Source organism: Balaenoptera musculus, chromosome 11 (genome assembly GCF_009873245.2).
Source record: "Balaenoptera musculus isolate JJ_BM4_2016_0621 chromosome 11, mBalMus1.pri.v3, whole genome shotgun sequence".
NCBI classification, from domain to species: domain Eukaryota; kingdom Metazoa; phylum Chordata; class Mammalia; order Artiodactyla; family Balaenopteridae; genus Balaenoptera; species Balaenoptera musculus.
Genome location: NC_045795.1, coordinates 23397249 through 23418743, shown reverse-complemented (window position 1 = coordinate 23418743; position 21495 = coordinate 23397249). Strand labels below are relative to the sequence as shown.

The 21495-nt window shown below is 50.9% G+C and overlaps 2 protein-coding genes across 4 annotated transcripts; one reads left to right on the top strand and one right to left on the bottom strand.

Moving 5' to 3' along the window:
• Positions 1-11317: 11317 nt before the first annotated feature.
• POU5F1 (POU class 5 homeobox 1) lies at positions 11318-16293 on the top strand. Its single transcript, XM_036868939.1, has 5 exons — positions 11318-11737; positions 14683-14803; positions 15073-15203; positions 15518-15676; positions 15780-16293. Exons 1-5 carry the CDS (start codon positions 11333-11335, stop codon positions 16044-16046), a joined length of 1083 nt encoding a protein of 360 aa, XP_036724834.1. The 5' UTR covers positions 11318-11332; the 3' UTR covers positions 16047-16293.
• Positions 16294-17634: 1341 nt separating this feature from the next.
• Positions 17635-21405, bottom strand: TCF19 (transcription factor 19). 3 transcript variants are annotated; one of them, XM_036868937.1, is made up of 5 exons: positions 21266-21405; positions 20278-20841; positions 18669-19224; positions 18378-18408; positions 17635-18057 (listed from the first exon to the last, which is right to left on the bottom strand). In XM_036868937.1, exons 2-5 carry the CDS (start codon positions 20513-20515, stop codon positions 17977-17979), a joined length of 906 nt encoding a protein of 301 aa, XP_036724832.1. In that variant the 5' UTR covers positions 20516-20841; positions 21266-21405; the 3' UTR covers positions 17635-17976. The 3 variants fall into 3 exon arrangements, with proteins under 3 accessions (XP_036724832.1, XP_036724831.1, XP_036724833.1); XM_036868936.1 differs by having other exon boundaries at positions 17635-18408; XM_036868938.1 differs by lacking the exon at positions 18378-18408 and having other exon boundaries at positions 17635-18231.
• Between the last annotated feature and the right edge of the window lie 90 nt (positions 21406-21495).

The window sequence follows — 21495 nt, the reverse complement described above, 5'->3', positions numbered from 1 at the left end:
TCATAAGGAGTTGATATCCAAAAAATATAAACAGCTCATATAACTCAATATCCAAAAAACCAAACATCCTGATTTTAAAAATGGACAGAAGACACGAATTGTCATTTTTCCAAAGAAGACATACAGATGTCTAACAGGCACATGAGAACATGCTCAATGTCATTAATCATCAGGGAAATGCAAACAAAACCACAAGGAGGTATCACCTCACACTGTCAGAATGGCTATCATCAATAAGACAACAAACAATAAATTTTATTGGTGAGGATGTGGAGAAAAGGCAACCCTCATGCACCGTTGGTAGGAATGTAAATTGGTACAGCTACTGTGGAAAACAGTGTAGAGGTTCCTAAAGAAACTAAAAATAGAACAACCATATGATCCAGCAATTCCACTCCTGGGTATATATCTGAAGAAAACAAAAACACTAATTTGAAAAGATACATGTGCCCCAATGTTCATAGCAGCATTATTTATAATAACCAAGATATGGAGGTAATCTAAGTATCCATCAACAGATGAATGGATAAAGAAGATGTGATGTATATCTACAATGGAATATTATTCAGCCATAAAAAGAATGAAATTTTGCCATTTGCAACAACATGGATGGACCTGGAGGGTACTATGTTTAATGAAATAAACCAGACAAAGAAAGACAAATACTGTATGTTTTTACTTATATGTGGAATCTGAAAAGTAAAACAAATGAATGACTATAACAACAGAAAACAGAAAGAGACTCATAGATACAGAGAACAAACTAGTGGTTACCAGTGGGGAGAGGAGTAGAGGGAGGGGCAAGATCGGGGCAGGGGATTAAGAGGTACAAACTACTAGGTATAAAATAAATAATATAGGGACTTCCCTGGTGGTCCAGTGGTTAAGACTCCATGCTCCCTATGCAGGGGGCAGAAGTTCGATCCCTGGTGGGGGAACTAAGATCCCAGGTACCATGCGGCGAGGGCTAAAAAAATGTAAGATATAAGGATGTACTGTACAGCACAGGGAATATAGCCAATATTTTATAACAACTTTAAATGGAATATAGTCTATAAAAATATTGAATAACTATGTTGTACACCTGAAACTAATATAATATTATAAGTCAACTATACTTCAATAAAAAAAAAATTAGAGGAAAAAAGTGAGGGGCTAAGGAGTAGAGAAGGACAATTTATTCTCGGAGCCTATTTTGGGAAGAGAAGGAGTGAGTCTAAAGGGAGAAATTTCTGGAAAAGGAGCCAATGATAACAGGAGTTATGTCTGACTAGCAATGTGTTTTAAAATACCTACCAGTTTTCTTTTCTTTTTTTTTTAGGGGGAGAGGTATTACCTCTAGTCCTCTAAGACAGGCACTATTTCCTCATTTTATACATGAGAAAAGTAAAGCTCAGAGACTTAAAACCAAGGCATTATATCTCATAAGACTCACCAATGAGGTGCTTGTTAAAAATAGATTATTGGGTCCCACCCAAACCTCCTGAGTCAGGCTCTAGAGAGGAAAGGCCTGGGAAACAAAAAACCCAGGTGATTCTTAGGCTCTGTCAAGCTTGAGGAGCACTGTCCTCAAACCCCCTACCTCTCTATTCCCCTGCTAGATAGAAGGGAATAACCAGGGGGTCAAAGGGAGGCCAAGGAAGAAACTTGAGGAAGAAAAGGGATGGCCCCGTTAGGGCAGTACAGCCCACAGATGAGTGTGCAGGGTGTGTGTGCGCATTGTGGATTAGCCCACCATTCTCTGAGTAAGAGTCAGAGGTCATCTCTGAAATAAAGGGGTGCAGTAGAGTGGCAGACGGTTTGAGGCCAGGGTAAGGCTTTAATGCCACTGGTGTATGGAGCAGAAGGGGTGGCGAGTCTTCCCTTGAGAGTGAACAGTCTCAGGAAGACACTGGGACATGGAACAACAGCAGGAGTAGAGATGCTCAAACATTCCTGGTCCAAGAGCGTAGAGTGAAGGCAGGGAGTGGTGGGAGATGAGGGTGAAGTACGCCTTTGAGGGGCCTTGTTTAGTCTGCTAAGGAGCTTGGAAGTCATCCTGAAAACGAAAGGGAATCCTTGAAGGAGCAGCAGAGAGCTATGCAGTCAGACATATATTTCCAGATTGATTACCCTGATTATATCAAGGAGGATGGATTTTAAATGGTTAAGATGGGAGGGAAGGAGTCCAATTGGAAAGACTCTGGCTATAAACCAAGCAAGCAATGCTATGGGTTGGTTTGATGAGGATAAAGAGGAATGTCCAGATTTGAGAAATGGGAAGTTAAAAATGGGCAGAGCTTGGTAATGGTTTGAAACTGGAAGGTGTTGAGGTAGGCAGCAATCCAGTATAAGCGCCCATGTAAAGCACACCTGCCTATTGTTTGGGAATAGCCAGTTCTGCTATAGAAGACAAGAAGACAGATGGGACAGATGGACTTTATAAAGGTAAGCACACTGGGAATCTGTGAGACACGTTAGATGTCGATAAGTATGTATCAATAGAACACGTATTTGTGTGAACTGAGGTAGAAAGAGAGGGAGGGGGACTTCCCTGGAGGTCTAGTGGTGAAGACTCTATGCTTCCAGTGCAGGGACCGTGGGTTCAATCGCTGGGGAACTAAGATCCCACATGCCATGGGGCCAAAAAAAGAAAGAAAAAGAGGGTTTCCCTGGTGGCGCGGTGGTTAAGAATCCACCTGCCAATGCAGGGGGACACAGGTTCGAGCCCTGGTCCGGGAAGATCCCACATGCCGCAGAGCAACTAAGCCCATGCACCACACTACTGAGCCTGCACTCTAGAGCCCGCGAGCCACAACTACTGAAGCCTGCGCACCTAGAGCCCGGGCTCTGCAACAAGAGAAGCCACCAAGATGAGAAGCCTGCACCCAGCAACGAAGAGTAGCCCCCGCTCCTGGCAACTGGAGAAAGCCTGAACCCAGCAACGAGGGCCCAACGCAGCCAAAAATAAATAAATTAAATAAATAAATTTAAAAAAAAGAAAAAAGAAGAAGAAAAAAGAAAAAGAAAGGAAGGAAGGGAGGGAGGGAGGGAAGGACCAAAGTAGGCACTAAATACTCATGAGCCCTAAAACATATGAGACATCTGAGGCTATCAGTATGCATAACCCAGAATTCAGGCTGCAAGAGCCTTCCACCCAATTTGAACCTGATCTTAAATGTGTTAACCTCCCCTCATCGCTTTCCCTTGCTCCTCACGGTGTGTTTTACCTTTATTTAATAAACCACGTGGTTCAAGCATCTTAGTTTGGTCTGTGAGCATTTTTGTTCCACGACCTCTGGATAGCTTCATGGTACTGTACCAGGAGGCCACTGTGACCTAGGTTAATTTCCCACACTACAACCCAGTTCTGACTTAAGCAAGCAGATAGGTCGGATGGTGATGCCACCTACCAGGAATGTAGGATGAGGGCCAGACTGTTCCCTGGTGGGGGCTAAGAGGATATCCTTAGTTTAGATATGTTGAATTTAAGGTGATGTAGGACATTCTGTCAAGATGGCCAGTAGGTGGTTGGGTACACTGATGTGAAGTGCAAGGATTTGGACAGTGGAGTCATTACTATCTAAAACTAGGAGCCTGGATGAGATCCTGCAGGGCAGTAAGAGTTTCCCTCCCCATTGTTCACTCCCCATGCCCCTTACTCACTCTTTTGCTGTCCTAATGATAGTCCTATCTCCTCACCTTCTTACAGGATACTTGTGGAATCATCTCCCTAAAAAAGCGCCCACTAGAGATAACCTATTCCCACCATTTCTTTTCCCCTCAGCAACCTATTCTCTGCACTTCAGCTTCATCACTCTTTCCCAGCCCAGCCCTGAGCAAGCCCTTTATGAATTCTCAAGCTCTTGGATGACCAGTCTTTCTAATGGTGCTGCAAGGAGGGCAGGTGGGCAGAGGTCCAGGCATCCTGGTCTGAAGCCAGGGACCTAGGGGTTTGGGAAAAGCTGATTCTCAAAATGAAGGCCAAAGCCCAGTACCTTGTCATCAACTAAGAAGCATCGTGGAGCAGAAGAATCAGAGCCAAGGTGATGGGGAGTGAAGGGAAGAGCTCAAAGCAGCCCTAAAGATATGGAGTTGTTCATTCATTATTGTTAAACTAATATTTATTAAACTCGAAGCCAGGCACCCTGCTGAGCACTCTGGATACAGCACCCTTCACTGATGCTGCCTCCTCCTCCTGGGGGGTTTCATCCCTGACTCCAGACCCTAGTGTGTACCTGATGGTGCCCAAAGGATTGGATATTGAGTATTGGGTATTGGAAAGGGTAGGACTTAAGTATAAGACTCCTACCTTTCTCCAGTCAGGGAACAGGGCTAGAGAGTTCTCCATGGTCTCAAGAACCCCAGGCCTTCCCTTCAGGTGAAAAAAAAAAAAATTGTATCCAACTTTTTCAAATCCAGGGTCTGGGAAATAAATGGCCTTTCTGACATAGCCATCTCCCCATCTCCACCAGTAGTTATAGGAACCCTGGAGACCTGGTCAGGGTCCCAAGAGAAGTATATTTCTAACCTACATCATTTTTTTTTTTTTCATCTAGCAAATATCTGAGGGTCTAGTAAATGCTGTTCATGGTGCTTTACCAATAATAAACATTACAATAGCAGCTACTGGGACTTCCCTGGTGGTCCAATGGCTAAGACTCGGAGCTCCCAATGCAGGGGGCTCAGGTTCGATCCCTCATCAGGGAACTAGATCCCACATGCCACAAGTAAAAGACCCTGCATGCCGCAACTAAAAAGATCTGCATGCCACAATGAAGATCAAATATCCTGCATGCCACAATGAAGATCGAATATCCTGCGTGCCACAACTAAGACCCAGCATGGCCAAATAAATAAATATTAAAAAATAAACAGCAGCTACTAGTTCTTGAATTTCTTGAATTCTTATTGGCAGGTATGACATTAACACTGGCATGCATTATATTATTTGATCACTATTGTTATCTCCAATTCCCAGATGAGGAAATTGAGGCTTAGAGAGGTTCAGTTACATTTGCTATGGACAATATATCTAGTAGTGGCATTTGGATCTGGGATTTAAACATGTTGCTGTGTAAGGCATACAGTTAATATGGTTAATAATATGGTAGTAACACTTTTTTAAAAATATTTATTTATTTAGGCTGTGCTGGGTCTTAGTTACGGCACGGGGGATCTTCGTTGCGGCATGCGGGCTCATTCATAGCTGTGGCATGTGGACTTCTTAGTTGTGGCATGTGAACTCTTAGTTATGTCATGCATGCAGGATCTAGTTCCCCGACCAGGGATCGAACCTGGGCCCCCTGCACTGGGAGCGCAGAGTCTTACCCACTGGACCACCAGGGAAGTCCCCAGTAGTAACACTTTTGGAGACAGATGGATACTACTTTTCGTGATGATCATTTCATAATGTATGCAAATGTCAAATCACCATGTAGTACACTTGAAAGTAATATAATACTGTATGTGAACTATACTTCAATTAAAAAAGCTTGATGAGGCTTCCCTGGTGGTCCAGCGGTTAAGACTCTGCGCTTCCACTGCGCGGGTTCTATCCCTGGTCAGGGAAGTCCTGCAAGGGCAAGGTGTGGCCAAAAACAAACAAACAAACAAACAAAACCCCATGATGCTGGGCACAGGGCATGGGTCCCTGCCTTCAGGAGGGCTCAGTGTGGTCAGTACCATGACTGTGGCATGAGCAGGGCATGATGGGAGCAAAGGAGGGAGCCACTTGCTGCAGGGCATGAAGGGTGGGGTGCAGCATGACTTTGGTGGGGATGTGCATGACCGGGAAGATATGTCTTGGAGAATGAGTGAGGGTTTATCAGCCGAGGAAGGGAATTCCAGGCATTTTGGAAAGTGGTGGGAGTGGAGGTAGAGAAAACTAATGTTTTGTTCTCCTTTGGAGTTCTGGGACTTCGGCATTTCAGAGTCACACGACTTGCTTGGGAATCAGAGCACCTGGGGACACTGGCAATACAACTCTGATGGCCAGGACTCCCTTCTCAGTACACTTGAGTCTTTCAATTCCAGCAAAAGCAAGCTAGAAAAAAACAGAACTACAGATGGAGAGAAGTGAAAAGAGTAATCCTTCTTGACCAAGAGCTGCCTCTACCATTTCAGGAAATACCTGGAAGCTGGGGTGGGGCCCCAGCCTTCAGCCTATGATAGGAATGATAGGTGGGGACTGAGCAGTGGGGAAGGTGAAGGGGCCGAGGGCATGGCGGGGAGGGATGAGGGAGCAGACCTCTATTGCATTAAATGTGTCCTTCGTGAGCACGGTTTTTTGTTTGTTTGGCCACACCACGTGGCATGTGGGATCTTCCCGGACCAGGGATCGAACCCGTGTCCCCTGCATTTGAAGTGCGGAGTCTTAACCACTGGACCACCAGGGAAGTCCGTGCATTATCTTTGTCCTTCATGAGCACAGTTCTATTGCTGACCAGCCTAGCCACTGGGCTTGCCTTCTCTCACACATATTTGCTCAATCCATTCTCTACTTGGTGTTCAAGTTCTGGCCCAGGGCTTAGCACCCCAGGGTACTCAGGGCGGGGCGTGACCGACAGTCACCATGGAATGTGGTGTGAATGGTGCCTGGGTGGCAGCCCAGGCCCTGTTGTGGAGGATGCATGGCAGTGTGGCAAGACCAGAGGTGGCAAGTCCCCCCTGGTCTAGGAGTCTCTAGGTCTCCTTTGCCACCACTCCTCCCTGTCCCACTGGCCCCCTCAGTGCGTGTGCCTCTCTACAAAGCCCCCTAGAAGAGAGCCCATCCCAAAATGCAGGGCCCGTGGTTTCTGTCCTCTGGTGTCCAGCTGTCCCTGAACCCTGGGTCTTTGGGACCTCAAGCCATCTGATCCCAGTGGGATGGGACTGCTTAGAGCCAGCAGTCCACTGAGATGCCCTTTGACACAGCAGAGGTTTCCTGTCTGGTGGCATCCCAGTCCGATGCTGGGTCTCTGCAGGACCTCAGATGAGCAGCCAGGGTAGCCCAGGGAAAGGGTGGGGGAGCCAGGCTGGTCTGTCAGTGCCTCACATGCCCACATCTTTCAGAGCCTCTTGGTTCTAAGCAACACACACCCACCCCTGTCTGGATCTTCTTTGGGCTCCTGGCCTCTGGAGTGGTCACTGTGGGAGCTGTAGGCACCTTCCTCTGGAAGAAGTGGCAGAAGGGCAGGGCAGCAGGTATGCTCAGAATTTTAGAACTGTCTTTCTTTTTCTTTTTTTAGTTGCGGCATGCATGTGGGATCTAGTTCCCCGACCAGGGCTCGAACCAAGGCCCCCTGCATTGGGAGCGCAGAGTCTTACCCACTGGACGACCAGGGAAGTCCCGACAGGTTTTGCTTTCTTTTTCTTTTCTTTTCTTTTTTTTTTTTTTAAAGAATTTTAGAGCTGGAAGCGACCTTAAGGATCATCTGGTTTCCCTCTCTCTGGGAGGCTGAGGTCCAAGAGCAGCGATTTAGAGAAAAGCAACTGAGGAGGGAATATGAAAAATATGAAAAGAAGAAGGAGTAGGTTAGGATTTCCGTTTCCTCTCTAGCCTTTGTCCACACACACAGACACAGACACACACGCTAAGTTTTACTTCCTGAAGTATGTTTCTTATAAGTTCCCAAACACCAAAACCAAATCAAAACTGGCCTCCCAAACTCATCAAACAAATCTTGATCAAACTCGAGGGGAAACTCTGCTAGATTTCCCAGGAAGGCTGCTGGGAGATGGGGGTGCGGGGGGGGGAAAGCCTGTGTCAGCATCTCACTGAGTCCCTCCTCTCCCACCCCTCCAACCCCAGTTTTTCTTCACAGGCGTGCGGAGAGAGATTGCTAGTCCCATGACAACTAAGTGGTGAGGATAGAGAGGAGGGTGTACGGGAGAGGGGCAGCACTTTTATGTCTGAGCTGGAAGGAAATTTAGGGCTCATTTGGTCCAATTCCTCTTTATTAGATGAGGAAACCAAGGCACAGAAAGTGAGGCGCCATCCACTGGGGTGTCAGAGCCAGGGCCCAGGACCCTGGTCTGCAGACCCTTGGTTTATTCCTGACCTCTTCTCCTGGCTTCCCCTCCCTCTTGCTTTCACTTCTCTATCTCCCTACAGACTACAAGCAGAGAGCTGACCCCTAGATTTGAGGTAACAGTACCTGGATTTGGGAAAAGAAGATTTCAGTTTGCAGACCTCGCAGGAGAGATCATAGGGTCAGTTGTTGAGAAGAAGGGGGGTGGTTTACGGTGAGCAGTGGAAAATGTGTAAATTGAGATTAAGGGAGATATTCTCCCAAAGTGGGCAAAGCCTGAACCCTTCTCTCCTCAGCCTTCCATTCTTTCCCTTTCTTCTGCCTTCAGATTGACAGAAGCCAGAAGTCAAAATAAGGGGTTTGCCACCCTGGTCTAGAGCAAGTCTCTGTTGGTCCCCATGAGCCATTTCAGCTGGTTTTCCCAACAGAACAGCGAGGGGATGGCTGGGCCGATAGCAGCAAGGCCACCATTGCACCTCTTAGCAACCAAGCCAGGCCAGCCACACCTGGCAGGGAGTGGTGGCCCTCACCTGCCCTCCTTGGGTCATGCTCTACAACCAGATACTTGCGTTTGTCTTTGTGTAGGACCTTGACATTGCACTATAATAAAGGTGTATGCGGAGAGTTTGTGAGCCCAGTCCTAAATTGGTTTCGGGGACTTGAAGTTGTTTAGTGACTCCCTAAGACCCAGGAGAGTGGAGGAGCCAGGTCTGATGACTCAACCCCGCTTCCAGTCTCCTCTGGGCCTGCACAGAGCTGGCCTGGGCAGGGGCTGGCTAGGACTGCAGACAAACTTAACTTTCCATTAAGGTTCTGGGTCAGGCTCCAGGCAAGCACCTGACTGATCTGGCTCAGATCTCTGGCTACAAGCCAGCCAGGCAGCCAGGCACCCTCGCCTCCTCTGTCTCTCCCTCTGGAATGGGACTCTTGCTCAGGCCAGAAACATACCACCTAGAGCAACTATTGATTGTAATCTAAAAAACAGAGGGTGTTGTTGAGTGGGGGGAGAAGAGGAAGGTGTTTTAGGGGCCGCTGGGAAGACAGGGGTACAGGGGCTCTCTGGACCACATGGGGGAAGGGGTTTCTGGGAGCCTAGAGGGCGGCGAGCCAAGAAGCACTGCTGTAGGAGATTTCTCAGGTCCGCCCCTCCCCCTCCTCCGGGAGGCCGTCTTCTTGGCAGACAGCAGATAGATGCATGACAAAGGGGCTGTGATGGCTCTGTCCTGGGGGTTGGGGAGATGGCTGGGGAGGGGCCCCTCCTGGTCCAAAGCACACCTCTCCACCCCCACCAGGCCCCTTAATCTATCTGCCTTTTGGGCAGTTAGTGGTTTAGTGGTGAATACAGCTCCAGTTTCGCTGCCCTGTAGATCTTCCAGCAGACCTATGGGAAGTATTGAAATGCATGCATACAATTAGTTGCCCAAAAAGTACTTAGAGATGGGCTGGAGCAGGGGCTGTGTGATATAGATTCAGAGGAGAAAAAAAACAAAAACAAAAAAAACAGGCTCAAAGGACTCCCAGATACCACCAAGTTGAAGATGGCTGGCCAGTCAAGAGGACCCCCAGCAGGACCCCCAAGCCCCTCAGAAGGTAGATGCTGAGCAAACAACCTCAGACGGGGCTGAGATGAAGAGATGTCTAAGTCGGCAGAGGTCCATGTCCCAGGCTCAGGATTCTGGCCTTCCAAGCTGTAGGGAGCTCTGGTCTACAGCCTTTCCGGAGGCCCCCCAGTTCACCTCGGGGCCTTCATTTAGGGCAAGTTTGGGGAGCAGACAGACAAACCTCATCCCAAGCAGAGAGGCAGTCTGAAAGCTATTCTCTTGCAAACAGAATCAAGCACTATGCCTGCAGTGTGAGCCCTCAGGACAGGCCCAGAAAAATAGACCCTGTGGGAGAGCTTAGGGCAGGCTTCCTGCACACCCCCCCAAGTCGCTCTCCACCCCCTCCTCATCTTTTCACCAGCCCCCCTACACAAAGGCCTGGGGGGGCTGGGGGAGGGGTAGATGATGAGGCTGGACGCCTGAGTCCTCTAGAGGGGGACAGGAGACCTAGGTCCCAGTGGGGGTCCCTGTCTGAGGCTCAGTCTTTGAGGGGATGGGGGGGTTATTGCTGGAGCTCTTTTAGCTGCTCTGAGGGGGATTCCGTGTGAGGGGATCGGGGCTGGGGGGTTGGGGGGCAGGAAGCTGTCCCCAGGGGAGCCATCCAGGCCCATTCAAGGGTTGAGCACTTGTTTAGGGTTAGAGTTGCCCCCTCTGGGGACCAGGATTGTCCAGCCAAGGCCATTGTCCGGCCCCCTTCCCCCCGTCCCTCCCAAGCCTCTTTGAACCTGAAGTCAGATATTTTTTTCTTCCCCCCTCCCTCCTGGGCTTTCCCCACCCAGGGCCTAGGGCCGGAGGCCTGGGCTGGGAGGTGGGGGAGGGAGAACAGTCAACTACGGACTAGATAATGTGGGTCTCTGAAGAGGGGGGCAAGGAACTTGATGTGCGTGACCCACAGTGGGGGACCCATGAGGGGGCGTCCGATTCTTCTGTCTGGACAAAGATTGGGAGACTCAGGACCAGTCAGCCCAGAGCCTGGCCCCTAGAAGGGAAAGTAGGGGTTCCATCCCTGACTCTGGTAGGTGAGGGGGCTCTGAAGCCGGGAAAGCCGGGGATGGAATGGAAGCCTGTCTGTCAGTCTGCCCCTGGTGATGGGGTGGAACTTAGCAGGCTGGGCAGATGGCTGCTGGGCATCGCAGCTTCGGGGTAACTGAATCTGGCCAGTAGTCTAAATGGGAACAACTAGGTTGCTGGATTGGGGGTGCAGGAGGGCAACGGGGAGGGGGCTGTTAAGGAATTGAGGGGTAGCCCCATCAGGACTTGACACATAAACAATTAATGTTTGAGGAGCCGAGAGGGTGGCTGGGTTCGGGTGAGGGGACGGTGCCAGGGTGTCTGGAGAGGGGTCCGGCAGCTGGGCTCCTGAAGAACCGGCAGGAGGTGTGGAAGAGATTCCAGGCAGCTCTGGTGTGTGCGGAGCGTCGGGAGGGCCGGGCGGCCTGTTGGGAGTTGGGAGTGAAGGCCCGCATGGGGGACCTGCACCTAGAGCCTCGGGATCTGGGGCCTGGAGAGGCGCCCGCTGGAGCTGCCTGGCTTTCGGCTCCCAGACACCACCGCCAGCAGCCGGCAAACACCCTCCGCCTCAGTTTCTCCCACCCCCACCGTCCCCTCCCCCACCCATCCAGGGGGCGGGGCCAGAGGTCAAGGCTAGTGGGTGGGATTGGGGAGGGAGAGAGGTGTCGAGCCGTCCCTAGGAGAGCCCTCGTTTTCCTAGGCCCCCGGCTTGGGGCGCCTTCCTTCCCCATGGCGGGACACCTGGCTTCCGACTTCGCCTTCTCGCCCCCGCCGGGCGGTGGAGGCGATGGGCCGGGAGGGCCAGAGCCGGGCTGGGTTGATCCTCGGACCTGGATGAGCTTCCAAGGGCCTCCCGGTGGGTCAGGGATCGGGCCGGGGGTTGGGCCCGGCGCCGAGGTGTGGGGTCTTCCCGCGTGCCCCCCGCCCTATGACTTCTGCGGAGGGATGGCCTACTGTGCACCTCAGGTTGGAGTGGGGCTGGTGCCCCAAGGCGGCCTGGAGACCCCTCAGCCCGAGGGCGAGGCGGGAGCCGGGGTGGAGAGCAACTCCGAGGGGGCCTCCCCGGAGCCCTGCGCCGCCCCCGCTGGCCCCGTGAAGCTGGACAAGGAGAAGCTGGAGCCGAACCCCGAGGAGGCGAGTGAGCTGCTGGGGGCGGGCGGCGGGGTGCGACCGCGCCGGCCGGGGGCAGCCACGCGAGGGGAGGTGATCGCCTGCAGCTGCCCGGGTCGCCGACCCAGGAGGGGAGCGGGCGAGGGCGGCGCCCCGGGACGCGTGTGTGGCGACTGCAGGCCGCCCTGAGCAGGGGCCCGGTGGGAACTAGGGACTGGAATTTAGAGAGAACCACAGGTGAGGGCAGGGCGGCCTGGGGCAGTCGGAAGTTGGCCTTGCTTCCCCCCTCGGCCCTTGTCAAGTAGGTCCTTCCACTTACTAGGTCTGACCTGGGTCGGGGTCACTCATTACCAGCCCAGCACCAGACCCAGCTTGGGGTTGGAGCCCCTTCTTCTACCCTGATCCCTTCTTGAAAATTTGAGCTTGATCAGATCCAGGATCTCCGCCTTAGGGTTAAGTGTGGCCTGAGGGTGAAAACCGTGCTTATCCCAGGGTTATTGTTCCTGAAAGTCTAGGGTGTGACTGGTTTCTGATAGAAGCTCCTGTTTGGGCTGCGTGGATGTATGGAGTTCGGGTTTACCCTCCATCAAGTTTAGGGCTTGTCTTCCCTTGACCTCTGCCTTGGGCCCAGTGAGTCACAGTCAGGCAGAGTGCACACCCTGACACCCCCTTGTAGAGAGCTGGAAACACCAATTTCAGCCGTAATTCCATAAGTAGTGAACAGGGGTAGAAAAGGGGAAGAAGTCATCTCCAGGCCATTCCCCAAATGTAGGGTTTGCTGAGGGAATTGAAGACTTCCGCATCCAGCCCTGCTGGGGACTATTAAGGATATATCTTCTAGTCCGAGGAAGAGACAAGTGCAAGCAATTAGAGATCAAGTACTAAACCTTTAGACCTCTTCGAAGGTGGTGTGATTGGTTGCAGCTGACCGAGTAGCCCTAGACTCTTTGCTCGAGGCGACGGCTGAGCCTTGAATGATAATGGCTGCCAATTGTGGTCCATTTCCTAAATGCCTGGCTGTGGGCTCAGTTTCTACATCATTATCTCATTAACTGGCACAAGATCTCCTAGGGAGGTATTATTAGCCTATTTCACGGGTCTTAACTGCTAAATGGTAAAGCTAGGATTTGAACTGGGGTTTACCTTATTTCAAATCCCCAAAATATGATTTGGAAAAGCCGAGATGGGAACAGCTGACGTTTATAGGTTTGCGACATCGGTTGAGCAGAAGTTGGGAACGGAAGTTACCTTATTTGAGTTTGATGTGATTGATGACCCTCGAAATACTTCCCTTAGGTTTCCAGGACTGCACAGAGGCCTGGCTGCTCTTGTTCATCTTCTGGCCACTGGCCTTCATTGGAGAGCCTCAGGGCTCCATCCATCAACCTCTGCTCTGTCTACCTTTCATCCACCTCTCATCCACCCTCAAGGCTCAAATATCTTCTAGACATGACCACTGCATTTTCTGTCTCCTGCGGGGATGGCTCCCTGCACTGCCCCACCCTGTCCATCTCCCAGTAGTTTAAGGCCCAAACCAGTCATCCTCATTCCTTTCACATCCTTACATCCAATCCTTTGGACACGCTGCTATCTTTACCTTGGATATACATCCTGAATCAATCACTTAGAGCCATCCTGGTCCCAGCCACCATCATTAGGCTGGGATTGCTGCAGTTGCCTCTTTAGTCTATGGTCAGTACATCAACTGGAGTGAACATTTTAAAATGTGAGAGATCATTTCACTGCACAAAACCCTTCAGCGCCTTTCCACTTCTCTGAGTGAACCAAAGTTACGGCGGCAGCTCCAGGATCTGCTCTGTTCACCTCTCTGACCTCATCAGCTCCCCTTCTTCCCTTTCCTCAGTCCTCTCACCCTGCTCCGCCCATGCTAGCTTTGCTGCTGGCCTTGTTGCTGGCTTTGCTACTACCAGGGCCCACCCACCTCAGGGCCTTTCCACTTTGCTCCTTCCTTTTGCTCAAACATCACCTCTGACTGTCTTATTTAAAATTGTCACCTTCCCCATAATTCCCTACTCTGCTTTACTTTTTTCCATAGCACTTCTAACATACTGGATAATAATTTCATCACAGTGAAAGCCCCTTGGGGCTAGGTTTCTTTCTTTCTTTTTTAATTAAAAAAAAATTTATCTATCTATTTGGCTGCGCCACCAGGTCTTAGTTGTGGCACGTGGAGTCTTTTAGTTGTGGCATGCAGGCTTTTAGTTGTGGCATGTGGGATCTAGTTCCCTGACCAGGAATGGAACCCGGGCCCCCTGCACTGGGAGTGTGGAGTCTCAACAGCTGGACCACCAGGGAAGTCCCTGGGGCCAGGGTTTTTGGTCTACTTGGTGTAGCCACTGGTTTGCAGAAGGTGCTCAATAAATATGTTGAATTAGTCAATGAGGATGCTTTTATATTGCAGAAAGATACAGTTAAAAATAAGGGATAATCAGATTTTTAAAAATTGAGCACTAACTATATACAAAGCATGTTATTCATACCTCGTATGATGACTGTTTTGTAGTGTTTGTGAATGTGCATGCCTTGTCATAGTTTGTGGGACCCTCAAAGTAAGCTGGAGAGAGTATATTTGGAAAGAGAACCAGAGACATGGTGCTCTGTATCTCTACACTCAACACTTCCTCAAACTGAGGTAATACTAGAGTCAAAAAGCTTTTGTGAGTGTTAAAGAACTAAAGGGCAGGAGCCCCCTTCATAACCTGACAGGTGTTCTCATTGAGGCCTGGGCTTTTCTTTGCATTATCGAATGACGTTCTGCATCTGATGGATGTGTCACTTTCTGGGGTAAATGACATTTGTATATAGTTTATTTCTACTTATTAGGTGGGCAGCCTGGAAGCAGAGATGCTCCCATAGACTGTTTATTCCTTGGGGCCCAAATGGAAGGGGGGGGGGTGGGTAACTGGTATGTTTATGTTCTTACATGTCCTCTGCCTTTTAAAATGCAGTCCCAGGACATCAAAGCTCTTCAGAAAGACCTTGAACAATTTGCCAAGCTCCTAAAGCAGAAGAGGATCACCCTGGGATATACCCAGGCCGATGTGGGGCTCACCCTGGGGGTTCTCTTTGGTGAGTCTCACCTAGCATGTTCTGACCCACAGGACACAGGGACCACATCTCCCCTGGAAGGAACATCCCTGAATTTGGGCCTTTCCTCCCCACCAAGGGAGTGAGAGAAGGGTGTTACTACCCTCTTTAGGGGTGAGGGTAGAGGGGGAAGAGATACCGTACTTGTGTGGGATCTTGGGAGGGCAGGAAGAGGTGGCAAGCCCTGGGTCTTGGGGTCGAAAGGGCCCTGCCTGCTGCCTCACCTTGCTTCTTTCAACCCACCTCCCCAGGGAAGGTGTTCAGCCAAACGACCATCTGCCGTTTTGAGGCTTTGCAGCTCAGTTTCAAGAACATGTGTAAGCTGCGGCCCCTGCTGCAGAAGTGGGTGGAGGAAGCTGACAACAACGAGAATCTGCAGGAGGTGAGGGTGGGAGGGATGCACAGGGACCCGCCTGGTCTCAGCCCGATTTCCACTGCTTCCATCCATGGCTGGCAGCTCTCCCTCTTGGAGGCAGTGGTCCTCACTGGGATGGAGTGCAATTCCTCAGTTCTGCTGGGAGAAGGTCCAGGGCCACTGGTCTAAACCCACCCTTCCAGGATCTTTCTTGTGGCCCTGGTGCCAGTCAGTGCTCCTGAGCAGCTGGCTCTCGAGTCATTGACCTCATGATGCTGTTGCTCAGCAGGTTCGAGGCTTGCCCTCCCACTTCCTTCCTTGTCATCTCCCCACCTGCCCAGATATGCAAGGCAGAGACCCTCGTGCAGGCCCGGAAGAGAAAGCGGACGAGTATTGAGAACCGAGTGAGAGGCAACCTGGAGAGCATGTTCCTGCAGTGCCCAAAGCCCACCCTGCAGCAGATCAGCCACATCGCTCAGCAGCTCGGGCTTGAGAAGGATGTGAGTGCCCCTGTCCGCGTCCCTGTGTGCTCCATCTCCTCCTCCCCATTCACACCTCCCAGAGCTTATGATCGAATGTCCCTCTCCCGTCTTCCACTCCCAGGTGGTCCGAGTGTGGTTCTGCAACCGTCGCCAGAAGGGCAAACGATCAAGCAGTGACTATTCGCAACGAGAGGATTTTGAGGCTGCTGGGTCTCCTTTCTCAGGGGGACCAGTATCCTTTCCTCTGGCTCCAGGGCCCCATTTTGGTACCCCAGGCTATGGGGGTCCTCATTTCACTACGCTGTACTCCTCAGTCCCATTTCCTGAGGGTGAGGCCTTTCCCTCGGTGTCTGTCACCACTCTGGGCTCCCCCATGCATTCAAACTAAGGTGTTTGCCCTTCCCAGGAATGGGGGCAGAGGAAGGGGGACAGCTAGGGAGAGAACCCTGGGGTTCGTACCAGGGCTTTGGGATTAAGTTCTTCATTCACTAAGAAAGGAATTGGGAACACAAAGGGTGTGGGGGCAGGGAGTTTGGGGGAACTGGTTGGAGGGAAGGTGAAGTTCAATGATGCTCTTGATTTTAATCCCCACATCACTCATCACTTTGTTCTTAAATAAAGAAGCCTGGGACCTAGTAGGTGGATACTTTTGTCTTTGGTTTATTCTCCTCTAGTTATTGAAGCGTGGATGGGGATAGTTAATAGTGGGTATTAATAGCTCTTCCACCCAAATGACCCTGAGACCAAGGATGCCGTTTAAACTGCCCAGAGTCACAATGTCAGAGGGAGATCTGGGATTGGATCCCAAGTTTATATGTAGAGGGCTCTTATAGGTGTGAGCTAGTTCTTAGGAGCCTGTGACCTGGGGAAATTGGAGGTGAACACCTTATTTTTGCCCAAAGATGCAGTTATTACATAGCCCATTCCCTATTAGGAGCTGGCTTTTTGCTTTTCCCCACTCTACTCTGGAAGTCCTCAGTGGCTTTGTGCTAAGAAATCAAGTCTTTTAGGTACTCATTTCTTCTGCATATCACCCTAACCAGAAACTCTACTTTGTGCTTTCTTGATACCTGGGTCCGTTTGGTTTCCACTTAATGTTTTTGCCTACCCTGTCTGTGACTCACCAAAACCTCCCACATTTTAGTCCTGCCTCTGCCACTTCCTAATTAGGGCCCTTGCTCTGGAGCCTTTCCTCAATGTGTAAAAAACTTGGGTTGGTAAGTCTAAGTAGAGGAGGAAGGGGATGGATATGCAGGTTGCAATAGGATAGGTCAAGATAGGGCTTTCCTAATAAGAACTATAGAAATGCTACTTTGACAGTATCTTGGCTTGGTGTACGACTGTCAGAATCAGTGTAGCATATGTGGGTTATGTTGATATACTGGACCAGGTCGGCATCTGTTGTAGCTGGTGTCTCAGGTTTTCTCTTCCTGGTAGTACTGGTCAACCTTGTAAAAGTTCTGCCACCCTCATGAACTTGACCAAATCCCAAGTACCTTATTTTAATGGCAGTGGATCTGTTGTTTGTTGTTGTTTTATAAATATTTATTTTGGCTGCATCGGGTCTTAGTTGCGGCACGTGGGATCTATTAGTTGTGGCGCATGTGGGCTCTTAGTTGCGGCATGTATGCGGGATCTAGTTCCCCAACCAGGGATCAAACCCCGGGCCCCCCCGCATAGGGAGCTCGGAGTCTTACCCACTGGACCACCAGGGAAGTCCCGGATCTGTTTTCTTTGAAACTAGAAACTGTAATTACCTGGATTCCTTTTCTCCTGTCTTCCCACCTCCAGCTTACCTCATATATTTGCACCTTTTCAGCGAGCAGGTTTGTATTTCTCTGCCTTGTCTGCTCATCTCCTCCCGTAAGAATCTGAATTAGTTTTCCAGACTTTACCACTCCATTCTCTCAAAAATTGGAAAGCAAGGAGTATCAGACCCACAAAAAGAGTAAGTACCTTGGAGTATATGAAGCTGCTCATTCTTTATTTGGAAATGGAAGCAAAGCTCTGAAAAGTCAGGTCACAATCATGGTGGTCAGCGGCAGGACTGCTCACAATGTAAGGAAGTTTGGGGGCTGTGCCCTAGGTTTTCCCAGAGATGCCTTAGGCGATGCCATCAAGAACATTTAGAACTCGCTTGTTCAAGTCTGGGGCTTATAACTTCCCAGGCGTGACCTCTGCAATTGATGGGTTCTCTTGACCAGACATTCTAGTGTCCATGACAACAAGGACCTACAGCTTGTGACAAGTAGGAATTTCCAGCTCACTGGCAACTTCCTGGAGGCAGCAATATCTTTGGCAGGAAGCCATCTCTTCTGTTACCTTGGCCGTGAGGGCCTGCTCCAGGCCTTGAATTGATAATCCATAGGAATGGACCCTTCCCCTGTAGTCATTCCCTCCTAGAGAGGCAAGGGAAGAAGAGGGCATCTCTTAGGACCCATTGGCACCCCAGTGTCCACCCATGTCCTGGAGGTGCCAGCTCTGTCCTCTGGTGCTTTGGTGGTGGGCCTTAGGTCTGGATGCCTACACGACAGCCTGGGCACTGGAAGTCGGCCTCCCTGGCAGCCTGGATGCTGCAACCAACACAGGCCACATGGAACCAGATGTCACAACCATCACACTGAACCCAGGCTACTGTCTCTTCTTGGGGTAGGCAGCAACAAGGGGCTGCACAGTGCTCCCCGCCCCCAACTGCAGGGGGAGCCCTGGGGTTGCTCACTGGGTGTTTCCGAGGACGCCCACGTCGATTTCTGAAGAAAGTGACACAAAAACCAGGGTCACTGGAAACCTGCAGAGGCCTAGAACTTTCCCCTGGATAACTGCAGAGTGAACCTATATAGATTCACTAGACTAAAGGTGAATCTGGTTAGAAGAACGAACCCAGGTCTTGTCATTCCAACTTCTGTTCCATCTCCCATCCCCATCCCCCAAGCAGAGAGCTACTTCCCAGCCTAGGGCTCTAAAAGAATCAAAAGGCAGTGAAATACGAGACATAGTTCTCTCCACTTACCCACTGGGTGCCAGTGGGGTTTTCTCTACACGGAGTTTCTTCCTGGGCTCCAAAAGGACTGGTGGGGGGCTCTTGGGAGCCTCTCTCTCATCATCCAGTTCTGCCAACACGCGGTGAGCTGATTTCCTCCGGTTTCTTGGGGGTGGGACAGAAGGGGTGGTCCCCACTTCCCCAGCTGGAGTGGGAACAGGCAGGCTCTGTGGCCTACCCCCACTCCGTGAGAAGGTGAGGGGCTGGGAGTGGAGCTTGCTGAGGCTGCCAATGGAGTTGAGGATCAGCGTGGCTTTGGGGGCAGGGGAGAGGGTGCTGAGGGGGCGCTGTGGAGCCCCCTGGGAGGGCAGCATGGGCCGGAAACCAACCCCGGTTCCCTCTTCTCCCCTAGACCGTGGGGTAGTAATGGCAGCAAAATCTTGAGGTTTGACTCGGACTTGCTGAAACAAGTAGAACTCTGAGGGGCTGGTTTCTGGGGGCCCTTCAGGGCCAAAGGTCAGAAGGTCACCATCACTCAACTCCAGCCTGTGACCCCTTGGGAGTCGGACATTATTGACCAAAGTCCCTGTTGATTGTGGGGCACCAGACAAATACAGAGAACGACAAAAACAAATGACAGGTCAGAAGTGGAGAAATCTGGTCCTGTCTGGTTTTCTGGGGAACATGAGGAAGAACACGACACCTGTCATCAAATTCTCACATTCTAAATCTCTCAGCAGGTGACATCAGATATGAAACTCCTTGTGAGTTGGGAATGAGTTTATTTTTCTTATGCCCTCCCTCAGGGCACATGGAGGGAATGAACTCCTTCCCTCAATTCACTGAGGTCCAATTCTCAGAGATGCTCACTTTCACTCAGTTCCAACTCAGTACTAATCAGCACAGCTCAGATTGTCTGGGTTCAAATCCAAGCTCCACCACTTACCAGCCATGTGACCCTGGACAAGTTAGCTTCTTTATGCCTCATTTTCCTTGTCTGTGAAATGGGGTATTTGTGCTCACCTACATTTAATGCCCTTAAAATGTTCTTGTCTCATAATAGTAAGCACTAAATGAATGTTGGCCACTATATCCAATCCCCACAGCACTCCCCAAAACAGACCTTACAAAGATTTACATTCTACCTAAGAGGAAACTAAGATCTAAAAAGGTGAAGTGACAGGCCTGAGTGATACTGCCAGGTGCCAGTAGCAGAACTGAGATGGGAACCCAGGCCTTCTGAGGCTGACTTAACTGCCTCCAAGTCAGGGAGTAAGACACATGTCCAGATCATTAAAACATAATTCAACATATAACTGCCCTAAGCTAAGGACAAGGTTCCTAAACAAATCTGGAAACTTAGTCAAATCTGAGCTTGTTCCCCAGTGGCCCCAGAACAACCCCACTGTGATACTCCAGGCCCTGGATCTACCTCCCAGCCCCTCTAAGAGCTAAACAGGGTGAGCCCCACAAAGATCTGACACTGCACATTTCTGGTGGGAAGACAGGTCTGGATGACAACCATCCATCCAACCTGATGGGGAGTTTGGGAGGCAGGCAGAGTCCCTGTGGAGACTCTTGGTCATTCCAGCCCAGAACTGCACTGCCCAGGCATAAGGCTGCTCTGCTCACTCCTCACCTTGGCTGCTATGGTTCTCCAGGCTGACCCTCCAGTCGTCACCCCGGCGTTCAGCGTGCAGCTCCGCATGGACTCCAGAGATGAAGCCGGGCTCCTGCTGGGGCCGCAGGGCCACATCACAGAGGTCGGCCCTGCAGCCCAAGCGGTAGGTGCAGCCAGCCCCACTTGGGGGGTGGAAGGTGTAGAGATCGCCACCCTTACCGCCCCCTATGCGCAGCAGCTGGAAGCAAGGCAGCATGGGCGGTGCCCCCTCCACACCACCTCTTCCACTTTAGGAATCCATCACCTTTCCCACTCCCTGGGCCATGCACATCTGGCCTAAGTTCACTTTCTGTCTGATGCAAACTTGAGCTGTCCTTTGTGCAATTTCAACTTTGAGCACACTCCCTGAGTAGGGCAAATTCAGAGTGCAAGGAGCCTAGAACGCGATGCAAAATTGGCTGTCAACAGCTTTGCAACTGAAAAATTTGGTGAAGGTCCCAGTGTAGTGCAAAAATGAAGGCGTCTTGTGGCACGAAGCTGAATCGGATCCTCAGGCTGCTAAGTATTCCACGAGCCTTCAATCTGTGCAAGGCAACAATACATTAGGCAGCTTCTAGCGAAATTCGAACTGTAGGTGTGGGGGTGAGGGTGGGGACTGCTTCTGTGTGATATTAACTTGTCACCTCAGTGTAATTTGGAGAAGAGAAGCTTCTTCCTGTAAAACCTGCTGATCCAAATAGAGTAACCCTCCTGCTAGCCCACGCCTCACTCTTCTGGCCAATCCCTCACTCATAACTAGTTGGCTTGAACCCCAGTGGGAAGTGTATCCACTGTCACCCCTCAAAAGGCAGTGCAAACGGGTCTCTAACGTTCTCCAGCAAAGTGGATCTAAACCCTTGCTTACCGACTTCTCCGGGTGGGATAAAAACAGAAGAAAGGGCTCCCGGGATGATGCAAGGCAAACCCAGCCTTTTCCCTCCCCGCCCCAGCCCAGGTTCGTATCTACCGCGCGGTGCAGTCTCGGAATGGTCCCCTCTCCAGGCAGTGCCAGCTCGGCCCGGGTTGGTGCTCCTGCGGCTGTTTGACAGCGAGGAAACCAGGGCCAGGAGGGGCGCGGCCTCCGCGCGCGGGCCGCGCCGACCCCGCCTTCGGAATTCCCGGGTCCGCAGCTCCCGCCGAGCGAGCCCGCCCCCCGCGCTGTTTCTGATTGGCCATCTTGTTTGCCCTCCTTCTCTC